The sequence below is a fragment of the Cyanistes caeruleus genome, chromosome 4 (genome assembly GCF_971803275.1).
Source record: "Cyanistes caeruleus chromosome 4, bCyaCae1.hap1.1, whole genome shotgun sequence".
NCBI classification, from domain to species: Eukaryota; Metazoa; Chordata; class Aves; order Passeriformes; family Paridae; genus Cyanistes; species Cyanistes caeruleus.
Window position 1 is genome coordinate 1240749 of NC_141704.1, and position 13280 is coordinate 1254028.

The window sequence follows — 13280 nt, forward strand, 5'->3', positions numbered from 1 at the left end:
TTACAAAAATTCCATCCCCAAACCCCCACCCATAGGGAAAACAACTTTAATCCAAGGATTAAATCCAAAAACTACCTTTAATTCCATCCCTAAATCCCAACTCATCGGGAACACAACTTTAATCCAAGGATTAAATCCAAAAACTACCATTAATTCCATCTCTAAACCCCCAACCCATGGGGAACACAACTTTATTCCAAGGATTAAATCCAAAAATTCCATCCCTAAACCCCAACTCATCGGGAACACAACTTTATACCAAGGATTAAATCCAAAAATTCCATCTCTAAACCCCAACTCATCGGGAACACAACTTTAATCCAAGGATTAAATCCAAAAATTAACATTAATTCCATCCTTAAACCCCCAACTCATCGGGAACACAACTTTATTCCAAGAATTAAATCCAAAAATTCCATCTCTAAACCCCAACTCATCGGGAACACAACTTTATTCCAAGGATTAAATCCAAAAATTCCATCGCTAAACCCCAACTCATCGGGAACACAACTTTATTCCAAGGATTAAATCAACTGGAGCATCCGTGAGGCCTCGGGGCGGGAGCGAGGGCAGGGCCCCGGGCACCGGGGGTGGCTTTGTCCCCACGGCCACGGCCCCAGCTGGGGCTGCTGGAGATGCTCCGCAGCCAGAGCGGGATCTGCTCTTCCTCCCGCTCACCCCGACCTGCTCTTGAGGAGCTCCAACACCTCCAGCAGCTTCCCAAGGAAATGTCTCAGGGTCCGTTTCGGGATGGTGACGGCCGTGGCGCCGTCCGGCTTCGTTTGGGGTGGCTCGGCCGAGGTCAGGGTGGGCTCCGACTTCGCTGAGAACGGCGCCGGGTTCAGGGTGGCGTGGGCGTGGATCCAGGTGTGGAAGTGCTGGGTGTTGGTGAAGATCCCGGTTCTCTTGGCCTTGGCGCAGCCTCGGCCCCAGCTGGCCAGTCCCACCAGCCAGAACTTGTCCTCCTTCTTGTCCTTGCAGACCAGGGGACCCCCGATGTCCCCCTGCGCCAGGAGAGAGGGGTCAGGGGCTGCTGCCAGCCCTGGGCCTGGCCCTTCCCATCCCAAGCCCTTCCAGAGCCGCATTCCCGGCGCGATTCCCATGGAAAGGCTCCGCTCTGGAGGCTCCAGCCTGGAGCAGGATGGGGCTGGCTCGGGCTGGGCTCATCCAGGGCTGGCCAGGGAAGGGAAATTCCAGGATCTCCACACCTGGGGCTGCCGGCAGCGCTGGCTGGGCTGCGGGGGTGCAGTGCCAGGCCTTGGGGACAAGGGGACAACAGGCAGAGACACACGGATGGGGCAGGGACAGCCGGCAGTGGTGGGACCTCGGGGCTGGGAGGGGACCGGGCCAGGGCCAGGCGGGGCCAGGTCCTGTTTGGGGTCAGGGGTCCCTGGGCTGACTCTGAGGAGTTCCAGGGGGTCCCTGGGCTGGACCTGAGTGCTCTCAGGAGGTCCCTGGGCTATCTCTGAAGCATTTCAGGGGGTCCCTGGGCTATCACTGAGGGGTTCCATGGGTCCCTGGGCTGGATCTGAGGGGTCCCAGGGGTCGTGGTTGGGGTCAGGGGGTCCCTGGGATGGATGTGAGGGGTCTCAGGGGGTCCCTGGGATGGATCTGAGGGGTCCCAGGGGTCCCTGGGATGGATGTGAGGGGTTTGAGAGGATCCCTGGGCTGGCTCTGAGGGGTCCCAGGGGGTCCCTGGGCTGGCTCTGAGGGGTCCCAGGGGGTCCCTGGGCTGGCTCTGAGGGGTCCCAGGGGTCCCTGGGATGGATGTGAGGGGTTTGAGAGGATCCCTGGGCTGGCTCTGAGGGGTCCCAGGGGGTCCCTGGGCTGGCTCTGAGGGGTTCCAGGGGTCCCTGGGCTGGCTCTGAGGGGTCCCAGGGGTCCCTGGGCTGGCTCTGAGGGGTCCCAGGGGGTCCCCGGCCCCACGCCCGCACCTGGCAGGTGTCGATGCCGCCCCGCGGGTACCCCGCGCACAGGTCCTGGGGGTGCACGGCCCCCCCGTACCAGCGGCTGCTGTTGCACAGCTGGACGTCGATGAGCCGCACCTTGGCCTCCTGCAGCACCAGGCGCGGCCCGGGAGCTGCGGGCACAGAGGGCTCTGAGCACCGCAACCTCGGGGGGCCCCGCGGGGCCCGGCCCAGCCCCGGGGCTCCGGGCCGAGCCCCCCGCAGCCCCGGGCCCTGTCCCGGCGGGCACTGACCGCTGTCCGGGCTGGCTCTCCAGCCCGCGATGAAGCACGTTCTGAGCTCGGGCACTGCCAGGGAGCTGTCGGGCACGCAGCCCAGCTGGATGTAGTCGCTGCACTCCACGGGCTGGTCCAGCTGCAGCAGGGCGATGTTGTTCCTGGCCGTGGTGGCCACGTAGTGCCGGTGCACCAGGATCCGCTTGACCTTGAACACCGCGGCCTTGGCGCCCGGCTGGCTCAGGTCCGTGGCTCCGATCACCACCTTCCACTTGTGGATATCCCTGGGAGAGCCGTGGGGAGTGACAGGGAGCAGGGCCAGGGGCTGCCGCAGCTCCGCCATTCCCAACCCTCTGATTCCCACAGCAGGGGCGGGAGACAGCAACGGAGCAGCACAAAGGAGCGCTGGGCACCTGTTCCTGCTGCGGGGACATCACTGAAACTCCTGTGGGGACATCAGTGTCCCTGCTGTGGGGACATCACTGAACCTCCTGTGGGGACATCACTGAACCTCCTGTGGGGACATCCCTGTCCCTGCTCTGGAGACATCACTGTCCCTGCTGTGGGGACATCACGGTCCCTACTGTGAGGACATCACGGTCCCTGCTCTGGGGACATCACTGAACCTCCTGTGGGGACATCACTGAACCTCCTGTGGGGACATCAGTGTCCCTGCTGTGGGGACATCTCTGTCCCTGCTGGGGGGACATCACGGTCCCTATTGTGGGGACATCCCTGTCCCTGCTGTGGGGACATCCCTGTCCCTGCTATGGAGACATCCCTGTCCCTGCTCTGGGGACATTCTTGATCCTGCTGTGGGGACATCACTGAACCTCCTGTGGGGACATTCTTGATCCTGCTGTGGGGACATCATGGTCCCTACTGTGGGGACATCCCTGTCCCTGCTGTGGGGACATTCCTGTCCCTGCTGTGGGGACATTCTTGATCCTGCTGTGGGGACATCCCTGTCCCTGCTCTGGGGACATTCTTGATCCTGCTGTGGGGACATCACTGAACCTCCTGTGCGGACATCAGTGTCCCTGCTGTGGGGACATCACTGTCCCTGCTGTGGGGACATCCCTGTCCTGGCTGTGGGGACATCTCTGTTCCTGCTATGGGGACATCCCTGTCCCTGTCCCTGTCCCTGTCCCTGTCCCTGTCCCTGTCCCTGTCCCTGTCCCTGTCCCTGTCCCTGTCCCTGTCCCTCCTTACCTGGCCCCGAGGAAGCAGCGGGCAGCCGTGAGGACCCAGTGGTGGTCGATGAGGGCTCCGGCGCACATGTGCCACGAGCCGTTCTTCGAGGTGACCTGGATGCTGGCAATGCCAGGCCAGGCCCCTGGAAGGACATCGAGGGTGGTGACATTGGCGGAGCGCGAGGGTCGGTACTCGGGGATCGCGATGCTCTTGTTCAGATGCATGGGCCGGAGCCCGCAGGTCTTTCTGGAAGCACAAAGCCATCGGTGCCCTGCTCGGGGACAGCGGGGACAGCGGGGACAGCGGGGACAGCGGGGACAGGGACCCCCGAGGGGCTCATCCGTGCCACGACAGCCCCGAGTGTCCCCGAGCCCCCGGGGCCACCGACCTGCAGGTGTCCCACGTGCCCCGCACGGGCCCGGCCAGGGCCAGCAGGACGAGCAGGGCCAGCAGAGCCATCGGTGCCAGCGCAGGTGGCAGAGGCGGAGCGGAGCTGTCACCTCTGGTGGCCCTGGCGGTGCCACCGGCCCGGGCTGATGTCACAGAGGGGCCGGTTCCATGCATGGGACACGGTGGCCTCGGTGGGGGGGGGGGGGGGGGGGGGGGCGTGGTGGGTTTTAGCTCTGGCTAAAATCACCAGAATTATTATAATTATATTTATATAATTATATTTATATATAAATAATACATATATATTAAATATAAATATAAATGGAAATAGAAATAGAAATAGAAATAGAAATAGAAATAGAAATAGAAATAGAAATAGAAATAGAAATAGAAATAGAATATATTATATATAAATATAAATATAATATATAAATATATATAAGTATATATATAAATATATATACTTTATATATAAATATATATAAATATATATGAATATATAAATATATAAATATAATAATATAATATAATATAATATAATATAATATAATATAATATAATATAATATAATATAATATGTATTTGTAACAGGCCGGGGGGTGGAAAAACTCCGGCAAAAATGATAAATAAAGGATCAATATCCCTTGATATTCCAGCTGAAATGGACCAAAGCTTTTTAACCATTTTGGGGTTACCAAGTGAGTGTTGATTTAACGGTTCTGGGCCACTGCAGGGTCCCCCTAAATTCACACAGCCCTGAAAACACGTGAATACAGGATTTATTATTAAATTTATATGTATATGTATATGTATATGTATATGTATATATTTATTAATTATATTTGTGTTTATGTTTAGGTTTATGTTTATTATTAAATTTATATTTATATTTATAAATATTTATTTTTTATTTCTCTTTTATATTTATATATTTATTTTTATATTTATTTTTAATTTTTATTTTTTATATCTATTTCTATTTTTTATTTCTATTTCTATTTCTATTTCTATTTCTATTTCTATTTCTATTTCTATTTATATTTATATTTATATTTATATTTATATTTATATTTATATTTATATTTTTTAATAATTATAATCATAAATAAATTATTAAAATTACATTTATTTATAAAAGTACTGAATACAAATACATATTCAAAACCCACTCTCCACTTCCTGCGCTCATTAGGAAAAAAAGCAATTAAGCACGGGTAATTTGTTCCTTGAAATGGGTCAGCGGTCTTTTTTATGAGGAGGGGTCACAGGTGGGAGGAAGGAATCGGGCTCTTCCTCATCCTCACCTTTCCAACACAAAGTGACAAGCGGAGCCTTGGCTGGGCTCCTGCTTTCCTGCCTTCAGTGACTTCCTGATTTTTAATTATTTTATATTAATTTATATGAATTTATAATTATTTTTATTATTATTTTATATATTTAATATATATTTTTATATTTTATATATAATATATTTTATATATTTATTTTTATAATTATTTTATTTTTATTATATTAATTTATATTATTTTATATTAATTTTTTATATTTATATAAAGGTATATGAAGATTATATATCTTTATAATAAGATATCTTTTAATATCTTATAATATATAATATATAATATATAATATATAATATCTTATATATAATATATATAATATCTTATATATAATATAATATATATATAATATCTTATAGTTATCTTATAATATAAATATTATATATTTATATTTATCTTCTTCAAGTTCCTCGCCAGATTCTCTGTTTCTCATTACGAGCCCAGCTGAACGAGTAGAAATCTGACAATTAATTATTAGCCAATTATTAACCTCTAATTTTAGCAAATTAGAGGTTAATAATTTAACCTATCTACCCTTAATTTTAGCAATTTTAATTTATTTTAATTAGCTTTATAATTTTTTATTTGTTTTAATTAGCATTAACAAAGCTTGTTTTTAATTAAATTAGCCCCTCTAAAGGACCCAATAAATGTGGGAAGGACCCAATAAATGTGGGAAGGACCCAATAAATGCGGGAAGGATCCAATAAATGTGGAAAGGATCCAATAAATATGGAAAGGATCCAATAAATGTGGGAAGGATCCAATAAATGTGGGAAGGACCCAATAAATGTGGAAAGGATCCAATAAATGCGGGAAGGACCCAATAAATGTGGGAAGGATCCAATAAATGTGGGAAGGACCCAATAAATGTGGAAAGGATCCAATAAATGTGGGAAGGACCCAATAAATGTGGGAAGGATCCAATAAATGTGGAAAGGATCCAATAAATGTGGAAAGGATCCAATAAATGTGGGAAGGACCCAATAAATGCGGGAAGGACCCAATAAATGTGGGAAGGACCCAATAAATGCGGAAAGGATCCAATAAATGTGGAAAGGATCCAATAAATGTGGAAAGGACCCAATAAATGCCAGGAATTCAGAAAATTCAGCTTCCAACCACAAAACCAGAGCACAGCCCCGTGGGTGGCACAGTCCGGCCCAGCAGCGTGGGCAGCGCCGTTGAACTGCTCCCGCTGCTCTGGTCCTTGTCCAGATGTCCGGCGGTGGTGGCTGTGTCCCAAATCCCCAAACCCCGAGAGGACATCCCCTGAAATGAGGGCAGGAACGCCCCAGGGCGGGGAGTTTCGCCGTGGGCTGATGGAACCCCGTGAGTTTAGGAGATTTCCGGGGTGTCCTTCTGCTGGAGCACTGAGCTCCTGGTGGCCCATGAGCAGGGATGACCCCTCAGGGTGGGTGGTCCTGCCCCAGCAGCAGTTTTGACCCTGCCCCATCTAAACCATCCTAGAGGTTCATCAGAAGGTGCTGGAGATGGTGGAGAACCATCAGCCACACCCAAGCTGGTCCTCCCCTCCATCCCTCCCTCATCTCCCCCAAACCACCCTTTTCCCCCGGATTGTCCCATCCTTGCTGCCACAGGAGACCAAACGGGACTGAAAATGAAAAATTGGGAACAACTCTATTTCAAGAACATCACCAGGGTGGGTGGAGGGGAGGACAATGAGCGGGACAGAGCAGCCCTGGGCACCGGGGTGGCTTTGGCACAGCCACGGCTCCAAACAAGGAATGGTTGTGATGTCCCGAATCCAGAACCGGATCTGCTCAATCCATTTTGTCCCTCAGGAACTCCAGGAACTCCTGAAGGTTCTTGAAGAACCTCAGCAGGATGTTTTTTGGGAATGAAATTGTTATAAACATGTCCGATTCTGGCTCTGGTTCTGGTGCTGCTACATTTTCTGGTTCTGGTATCGGTTCCGGTACCGGTATGGGGACCGGGATCGGCACCGGTTCTAGTTCCACTTCCGTTTCTATTTCCAGGTGTGGTTCAGGTTCCAGTTCGTGCAGCTCTTCCACAAAGGTGGGGATCGGTGGCTTTGGCTTTGGTGGTGGGGCCGCGGTAATCGGGGGAACCAATCCGATCTGGACCTGGATCCAGGTGTGGAAGTGCTGGGTGGACGTGAACACGCCGGGCCGTTTGTCACCGGAGCAGCCTCGGCCCCAGCTGGCCAGTCCCACCAGCCAGAAGTAGTCACCAACGTTGTCCTTGCAGACCAGGGGGCCCCCGATGTCCCCCTGCGCCAGGAGAGAGGGGTCAGGGGCTGCTCCAGGCTCACAGCCACGCCTCGGGGTTCTGGGGACACTGGGTGGACTGGGGGGGACAGGGGGACACGGGGACAAGGACCCACGGATGGGGAGTGGCAGCCCTGGGACACAGGACAGGGATCCAGGGATGGGAAAGGGATGGGAGAGCTGGGGGTAAAGGACATTGGGGGAAAGCGGGGGGCTCGGGGGTCCCTGGGCTAGACCTGAGGGGTCCCAGGGGGTCCTGGTTGAGGTCAGGGGTCCCTGGGCTGGCTCTGAGGGGTCCCAGGGGGTCCTGGTTGAGGTCAGGGGTCCCTGGGCTGGATCTGAGGGGTTCCAGGGGGTCCTGGTTGAGGTCAGGGATCCCTGGGATGGATCTGAGGGGTTCCAGGGGGTCCCTGGGATGGATGTGAGGGGTTTGAGAGGATCCCTGGGCTGGCTCTGAGGGGTTCAGGGGGTCCCTGGGCTGGCTCTGAGGGGTCCCAGGGGGTCCCCGGCCCCACGCCCGCACCTGGCAGGTGTCGATGCCGCCCCGCGGGTACCCCGCGCACAGGTCCTGGGGGTGCACGGCCCCCCCGTACCAGCGGCTGCTGTTGCACAGCTGGACGTCGATGAGCCGCACCTTGGCCTCCTGCAGCACCACGCCCGGGGTCGGAGCTGCGGGCACAGAGGGCACAGAGGGCACTGAGCACCGGCCCCTCCCTGGGCACAGCCCCCATCCCCCGGCCCGAGCCGTGCCCCGGTCCCGCCGTGTCCCCACCCAGAGCTCCGGGGCACGGCCCAGACCCCGCTCCAGCAGCTTTGGCCTCTGCCCTGGGCCATCCCGGTAGTGTCCCCATGTACCCAGCTCCTCCTGAGCCCCCGGCGGGCACTGACCGCTGTCCGGGCTGGCTCTCCAGCCCGCGATGAAGCACGTTCTGAGCTCGGGCACTGCCAGGGAGCTGTCGGGCACGCAGCCCAGCTGGATGTAGTCGCTGCACTCCACGGGCTGGTCCAGCTGCAGCAGGGCGATGTTGTTGCACTCCGAGTCGGCGTCGTAGTTCTGGTGCATCAGGACCCTCAGGATGCGGCGCAGCTTGTACTCAGGGCCCGGCTTAGCCAGGTCGGTGGCTCCGATCGCCACTTCCCACCTGGAGGTGTCCCTGAGGAGGAGACGGAGAAAGGATCGATGGAGCAGAGCCGCGGGATGCGGCAGCGCAATTCCCTCCCTGTGCTGGGGGGACATCCCTGAACCCCGAGTGGGGACATCCCTGACCCTCCATGGGGACATCCCTGACCCTATTTTGGGGACATCCCTGAACCTCCTGTGGGGACATCATGGTCCCTGCTATGGGGACATCCCTGTCCCTGCTGTGGGGACATCCCTGTCCCTGCTATGGGGACATCCCTCTCCCATTTTTGGTGACATCCCTGTCCCTGCTCCTCCTTACTCAGCCTCGATGAAGCAGCGGGCGACCGTGAGCACCCACTGGGGGTGGATGAGGGCCCCCGAGCACATGTGCCACGTGCCGTTCTCCAGGTTGGCCTGGATGCTGACGATGCCGGGCCAGGTCCCCGAGGGGACACCGGGGCCGTCCACGAGAAGGGAAAGGCCGTCAGAAGATCCCAAAGTCGTGTCCTCATCCTCTGAATCGCACTCGGGAACCGCGGAGCTGTGGTCGAAGGCCATGGGCCGGAGCCCGCAGGTCCCTCTGGAAGCACAAAGCCATCGGTGCCCTGCTCGGGGACAGCGGGGACAGCGGGGACAGGGAGCCCCGAGGGGCTCATCCGTGCCACGACAGCCCCGAGTGTCCCCGAGCCCCCGGGGCCACCGACCTGCAGGTGTCCCACGTGCCCCGCACGGGCCCGGCCAGGGCCAGCAGGACGAGCAGGGCCAGCAGAGCCATCGGTGCCAGCGCAGGTGGCAGAGGCGGAGCGGAGCTGTCACCTCTGGTGGCCCTGGCGGTGCCACCGGCCCGGGCTGATGTCACAGAGGGGCCGGTTCCATGCATGGGGCACGGTGGCCTCGGGTGGGGGAGAGGGGCGACACCGAGCTGTGGAACTTTGGAATGCTCTGGGTTGGAAGGGATCTTAAGAATCCCCCTGGAGCAGAGGGGATATCCCAAATCTAGGGATCCCAACCGGGTCCCTGAGGGTTGGGATGGGGGGTCCCGGCAGCTCAGAGACAGGAGCTGGGGACAGCGGGGACAGCCCTGGGTGGCACCTCCAGCACCTGCCCAGCAGCCCGGGGTCCCCGGCTGCCGCCATTCCCGTCCCTCCCGACGGCTTTTCCCGGGAATGGCACAGCCCAGGCTCTGCTGGAGGAATCCTGGCCTGGAGAAGTTTCTCCCTCTCTCCACCTGCCCGGCCCATCCTCCCCTCCCCTCCCTCCAGCCCTCCCTGGCTCCCCCTCGTCCCCCCCATACCAGGCCCAACCCCGCTCGTTTTTCCCAAATCATCCCATCCCTGTTTTCCCCAGGACAAGGAACTGGACAAGGTGGAGAAGTGGGAATAGGAACAACTCTATTTCAATCCAAAGTGGATTCAGAGTCGGGGCGGGCGCAGGGGTCAGCGTGGGCAGGGCCCAGCAGCCCTGGGCACCGGGGCTGACCTTGGCCCCACGGCCACGGCCCCGGCTGGGAACGCTGGAGATCCTCTGCAGCCAGAACGGGATCTGCTCTCCCTCCTGCTCAACCCATTTTTTCCCTTAGGAACAGCAAGAACTTCTGCAGATTCCTGAAGAACCTCAGCAGGATTTCTTTTGGGAATGAAATGGTGATGAACTTGTCCAATTCTGCTTTTGGTGGCTCCTCAGTAACGCTCAGGGTCAGGACCGGGGTCGGGGTCACAAACAGGTTCAGGGTTGGGGTCGGGGCTGGCTCCGTCGCTGTCGGGGATATCTCTGCTGGGACCAATCCCATCTGGACTTGGATCCATCCACGGAAGTGCTGGGTGGACGTGAACACGCCGGGCCGTTTGTCACCGGAGCAGCCTCGGCCCCAGCTGGCCAGTCCCACCAGCCAGAAGTAGTCACCAATGTTGTCCTTGCAGACCAGGGGGCCCCCGATGTCCCCCTGCGCCAGGAGAGAGGGGTCAAGGGCTGCTCCAGGCTCACAGCCACACCTCGGGGTTCTGGGGACACTGGGTGGGCTGGGGGGGACAGGGGGACACGGGGACAAGGACCCACGGATGGGAGTGGCAGCCCTGGGACACAGGACAGGGATCCATGGATGGGAAAGGGATGGGAGAGCTGGGGGTAAAGGACAGTGGGGGAAAGCGCGGGGCTCGGGGGTCCCTGGGCTGGACCTGAGGGGTCCCAGGGTGTCCTGTTTGGGATCAGGGGTCCCTGGGCTGGCTCTGAGGGGCCCCAGGGGTCGTGATTGGGGTCAGGGGTCCCTCCGCTGGCTCTAAGGGGTTCCAGGGTCTCCCTGGGATGGATGTGAGGGGTTCCAGAGGGTCCCCGGGCTGGCTCTGAGGGGTTTGAGAGGATCCCTGGGCTGGCTCGGAGAGGTTCCAGGGGTCCCTGGGCTGGCTCTGAAGGGTTCCAGGGGGTCCCTGGGATGAATGTGAGGGGTCCCAGGGGTCCCTGGGCTCGGTCTGAGGGGTCCTAGGAGTCCCTGGGCTGGCTGTGAGAGGTCCCAGGGGTCCCTGGGCTGGCTCTGAGGGGTCCCAGGGGTCCCCGGGCTGGCTGTGAGGGGTTCCAGGGGTCCCTGGGCTGGCTCTGAGGGGTCTCAGGGGGTCCCTGGGCTGGCTCTGAGGGGTCCCAGGGGGTCCCTGGGCTGGATGTGAGGGGTCCCAGGGGGTCCCTGGGCTGGCTCTGAGGGGTCCCAGGGGTCCCTGGGCTGGCTCTGAGGGGTCCCAGGGATCCCTGGGCTGGCTCTGAGGGTCCCAGGGGGTCCCTGGCCCCACGCCCGCACCTGGCAGGTGTCGATGCCGCCCCGCGGGTACCCCGCGCACAGGTCCTGGGGGTGCACGGCCCCCCCGTACCAGCGGCTGCTGTTGCACAGCTGGACGTCGATGAGCCGCACCTTGGCCTCCTGCAGCACCAGGCGCGGCCCGGGAGCTGCGGGCACAGAGGGCTCTGAGCACCGCAACCTCGGGGGGCCCCGCGGGGCCCGGCCCAGCCCCGGGGCTCCGGGCCGAGCCCCCCGCAGCCCCGGGCCCTGTCCCGGCGGGCACTGACCGCTGTCCGGGCTGGCTCTCCAGCCCGCGATGAAGCACGTTCTGAGCTCGGGCACTGCCAGGGAGCTGTCGGGCACGCAGCCCAGCTGGATGTAGTCGCTGCACTCCACGGGCTGGTCCAGCTGCAGCAGGGCGATGTTGTTCCTGGCCGTGGCGGACACGTAGCTCCGGTGCAGCAGGATCCGCAGGATGCGGCGCAGCTCGGCCTCGCGGCCCGGCTGAGCCAGGTCCGTGGCTCCGATCACGGCTTCGTAAATGGAAGGGTCCCTGAGGAGGAGATGGAGACGGAGGTGACGGGGAGCAGAGCCACGGGATGCGGCAGCCCAGCAGCTCCCTGTGCTGTGGGGACATCCCTGACCCTGCTCTGGGGACATCCCTGACCCTGCTGTGGGGACATCCCTGTCCCTGATGTGGGACATCCCTGACCCTGCTGTGGGGACATCCCTGTCCCTGATGTGGGACATCCCTGACCCTATTTTGGGGACATCCCTGTCCCATTTTTGGGGACATCCCTGACCCTCCTGTGGGGACATCCCTGTCCCTGCTCTGGAGACATCCCTGACCCTGCTGTGGGGACATCCCTGTCCCTGCTCTGGAGACATCCCTGACCCTGCTGTGGGGACATCCCTGTCCCTGATGTGGGACATCCCTGACCCTGCTCTGGGGACATCCCTGTCCCTGATGTGGGACATCCCTGTCCCTGATGTGGGACATCCCTGACCCTATTTTGGGGACATCCCTGACCCTCCTGTGGGGACATCCCTGACCCTCCTGTGGGGACATCCCTGACCCTGCTCTAGGGAAACCCCTGTCTCATTTTTGGGGACATCCCTCTCCCAATTTTGGGGACATCCCTGACCCTCCTGTGGGGACACCGCATCCCTGCTCTGGGGACATCCCTGTCCCGTTTCTGGGGACATCCCTGTCCCTCCTCATCCTTACCCAGACCTGAAGAAGCACTGGGCCACCGTGAGCACCCACTGGGGGTGGATGAGGACCCCCGAGCACATGTGCCACGTGCCGTTCTCCAGCGTGGCCTGGACGCTGACAATGCCCGGCCAGGTCCCCGAGGGGACACCGGCGCCATCCAGGACGAGGGAGGCGACATAGGAAGAACCCAAGGTGGCGTAGTCATCCTCTGAGGGGTCGTAGTCGGGAACCACGGAGCTGTGGTCGAAGGCCATGGGCCGGAGCCCGCAGGTCCCTCTGGAAGCACAAAGCCATCGGTGCCCTGCCTGGGGACAGCGGGGACAGCGGGGACAGCGGGGACAGGGAGCCCCGAGGGGCTCATCCGTGCCACGACAGCCCCGAGTGTCCCCGAGCCCCCGGGGCCACCGACCTGCAGGTGTCCCACGTGCCCCGCACGGGCCCGGCCAGGGCCAGCAGGACGAGCAGGGCCAGCAGAGCCATCGGTGCCAGCGCAGGTGGCAGAGGCGGAGCGGAGCTGTCACCTCTGGTGGCCCTGGCGGTGCCACCGGCCCGGGCTGATGTCACAGAGGGGCAGCTCAGAGGGTGGAACCTTGGAGTGGTGGCGCTGCCGGGGGGACCTTGGTGACAGCGGTGTCACCTCCCGCTCTGGGCCTGCGCTGGTGGCGCCCCAAAATGAAACACAGAGAGAGCTGCGGCCTTAAATAATTCATTATTAGGGCTCTCGTGGCTTCGTTAATGATTAAATTATTTATTATTATTAAATTAATTATTAATTTATAATAATTAATGGTATTTGTTGTTATATGATTGGTAGTGTGG

At 57.7% G+C, this 13280-nt stretch overlaps 3 protein-coding genes across 4 annotated transcripts; all 3 read right to left on the reverse strand.

Moving 5' to 3' along the window:
• Nucleotides 1-495: 495 nt before the first annotated feature.
• Nucleotides 496-3916, reverse strand: LOC111922089 (acrosin-like). The gene is made up of 5 exons (XM_086886267.1): nt 3765-3916; nt 3395-3622; nt 2201-2466; nt 1935-2080; nt 496-1004 (listed from the first exon to the last, which is right to left on the reverse strand). The coding sequence occupies exons 1-5, from the start codon at nt 3833-3835 to the stop codon at nt 675-677; spliced, it is 1041 nt and encodes a 346-aa protein (XP_086742393.1). The 5' UTR covers nt 3836-3916; the 3' UTR covers nt 496-674.
• Nucleotides 3917-6722: 2806 nt separating this feature from the next.
• Nucleotides 6723-9415, reverse strand: LOC111944693 (acrosin-like). 2 transcript variants are annotated; one of them, XM_086886268.1, is made up of 5 exons: nt 9186-9415; nt 8801-9061; nt 8247-8512; nt 7882-8027; nt 6723-7361 (listed from the first exon to the last, which is right to left on the reverse strand). In XM_086886268.1, the coding sequence occupies exons 1-5, from the start codon at nt 9359-9361 to the stop codon at nt 6891-6893; spliced, it is 1320 nt and encodes a 439-aa protein (XP_086742394.1). In that variant the 5' UTR covers nt 9362-9415; the 3' UTR covers nt 6723-6890. The 2 variants fall into 2 exon arrangements, with proteins under 2 accessions (XP_086742394.1, XP_086742395.1); XM_086886269.1 differs by having other exon boundaries at nt 8214-8512; nt 9186-9336.
• A 436-nt stretch (nt 9416-9851) lies between these two features.
• LOC111944700 (acrosin-like) lies at nt 9852-13060 on the reverse strand. The gene is made up of 5 exons (XM_086886270.1): nt 12871-13060; nt 12474-12737; nt 11533-11798; nt 11267-11412; nt 9852-10423 (listed from the first exon to the last, which is right to left on the reverse strand). The coding sequence occupies exons 1-5, from the start codon at nt 12939-12941 to the stop codon at nt 10040-10042; spliced, it is 1131 nt and encodes a 376-aa protein (XP_086742396.1). The 5' UTR covers nt 12942-13060; the 3' UTR covers nt 9852-10039.
• Between the last annotated feature and the right edge of the window lie 220 nt (nt 13061-13280).

What these genes read in the sequence shown, in the direction of transcription:
- LOC111922089 (XM_086886267.1), bottom strand. Translation starts at nt 3,835, where the DNA reads ATGGCTCTGCTGGCCCTGCTCGTCCTGCTGGCCCTGGCCGGGCCCGTG. An exon ending in CGCTGCTTCCTCGGGGCCAG is followed by an intron (nt 2,467 to 3,394) that starts GTAAGGAGGGAC and finishes CGGCTCTCCCAG; the next exon opens with GGATATCCACAAGTGGAAGG. An exon ending in GCGGCATCGACACCTGCCAG is followed by an intron (nt 1,005 to 1,934) that starts GTGCGGGCGTGG and finishes CTCCTGGCGCAG; the next exon opens with GGGGACATCGGGGGTCCCCT.
- LOC111944693 (XM_086886268.1), bottom strand. Translation starts at nt 9,361, where the DNA reads ATGCATGGAACCGGCCCCTCTGTGACATCAGCCCGGGCCGGTGGCACC. An exon ending in CGCTGCTTCATCGAGGCTGA is followed by an intron (nt 8,513 to 8,800) that starts GTAAGGAGGAGC and finishes TCTCCTCCTCAG; the next exon opens with GGACACCTCCAGGTGGGAAG. An exon ending in GAGAGCCAGCCCGGACAGCG is followed by an intron (nt 8,028 to 8,246) that starts GTCAGTGCCCGC and finishes CTGTGCCCGCAG; the next exon opens with CTCCGACCCCGGGCGTGGTG.
- LOC111944700 (XM_086886270.1), bottom strand. Translation starts at nt 12,941, where the DNA reads ATGGCTCTGCTGGCCCTGCTCGTCCTGCTGGCCCTGGCCGGGCCCGTG. An exon ending in GGCACGTGGGACACCTGCAG is followed by an intron (nt 12,738 to 12,870) that starts GTCGGTGGCCCC and finishes TTGTGCTTCCAG; the next exon opens with AGGGACCTGCGGGCTCCGGC. An exon ending in GCGGCATCGACACCTGCCAG is followed by an intron (nt 10,424 to 11,266) that starts GTGCGGGCGTGG and finishes CTCCTGGCGCAG; the next exon opens with GGGGACATCGGGGGCCCCCT.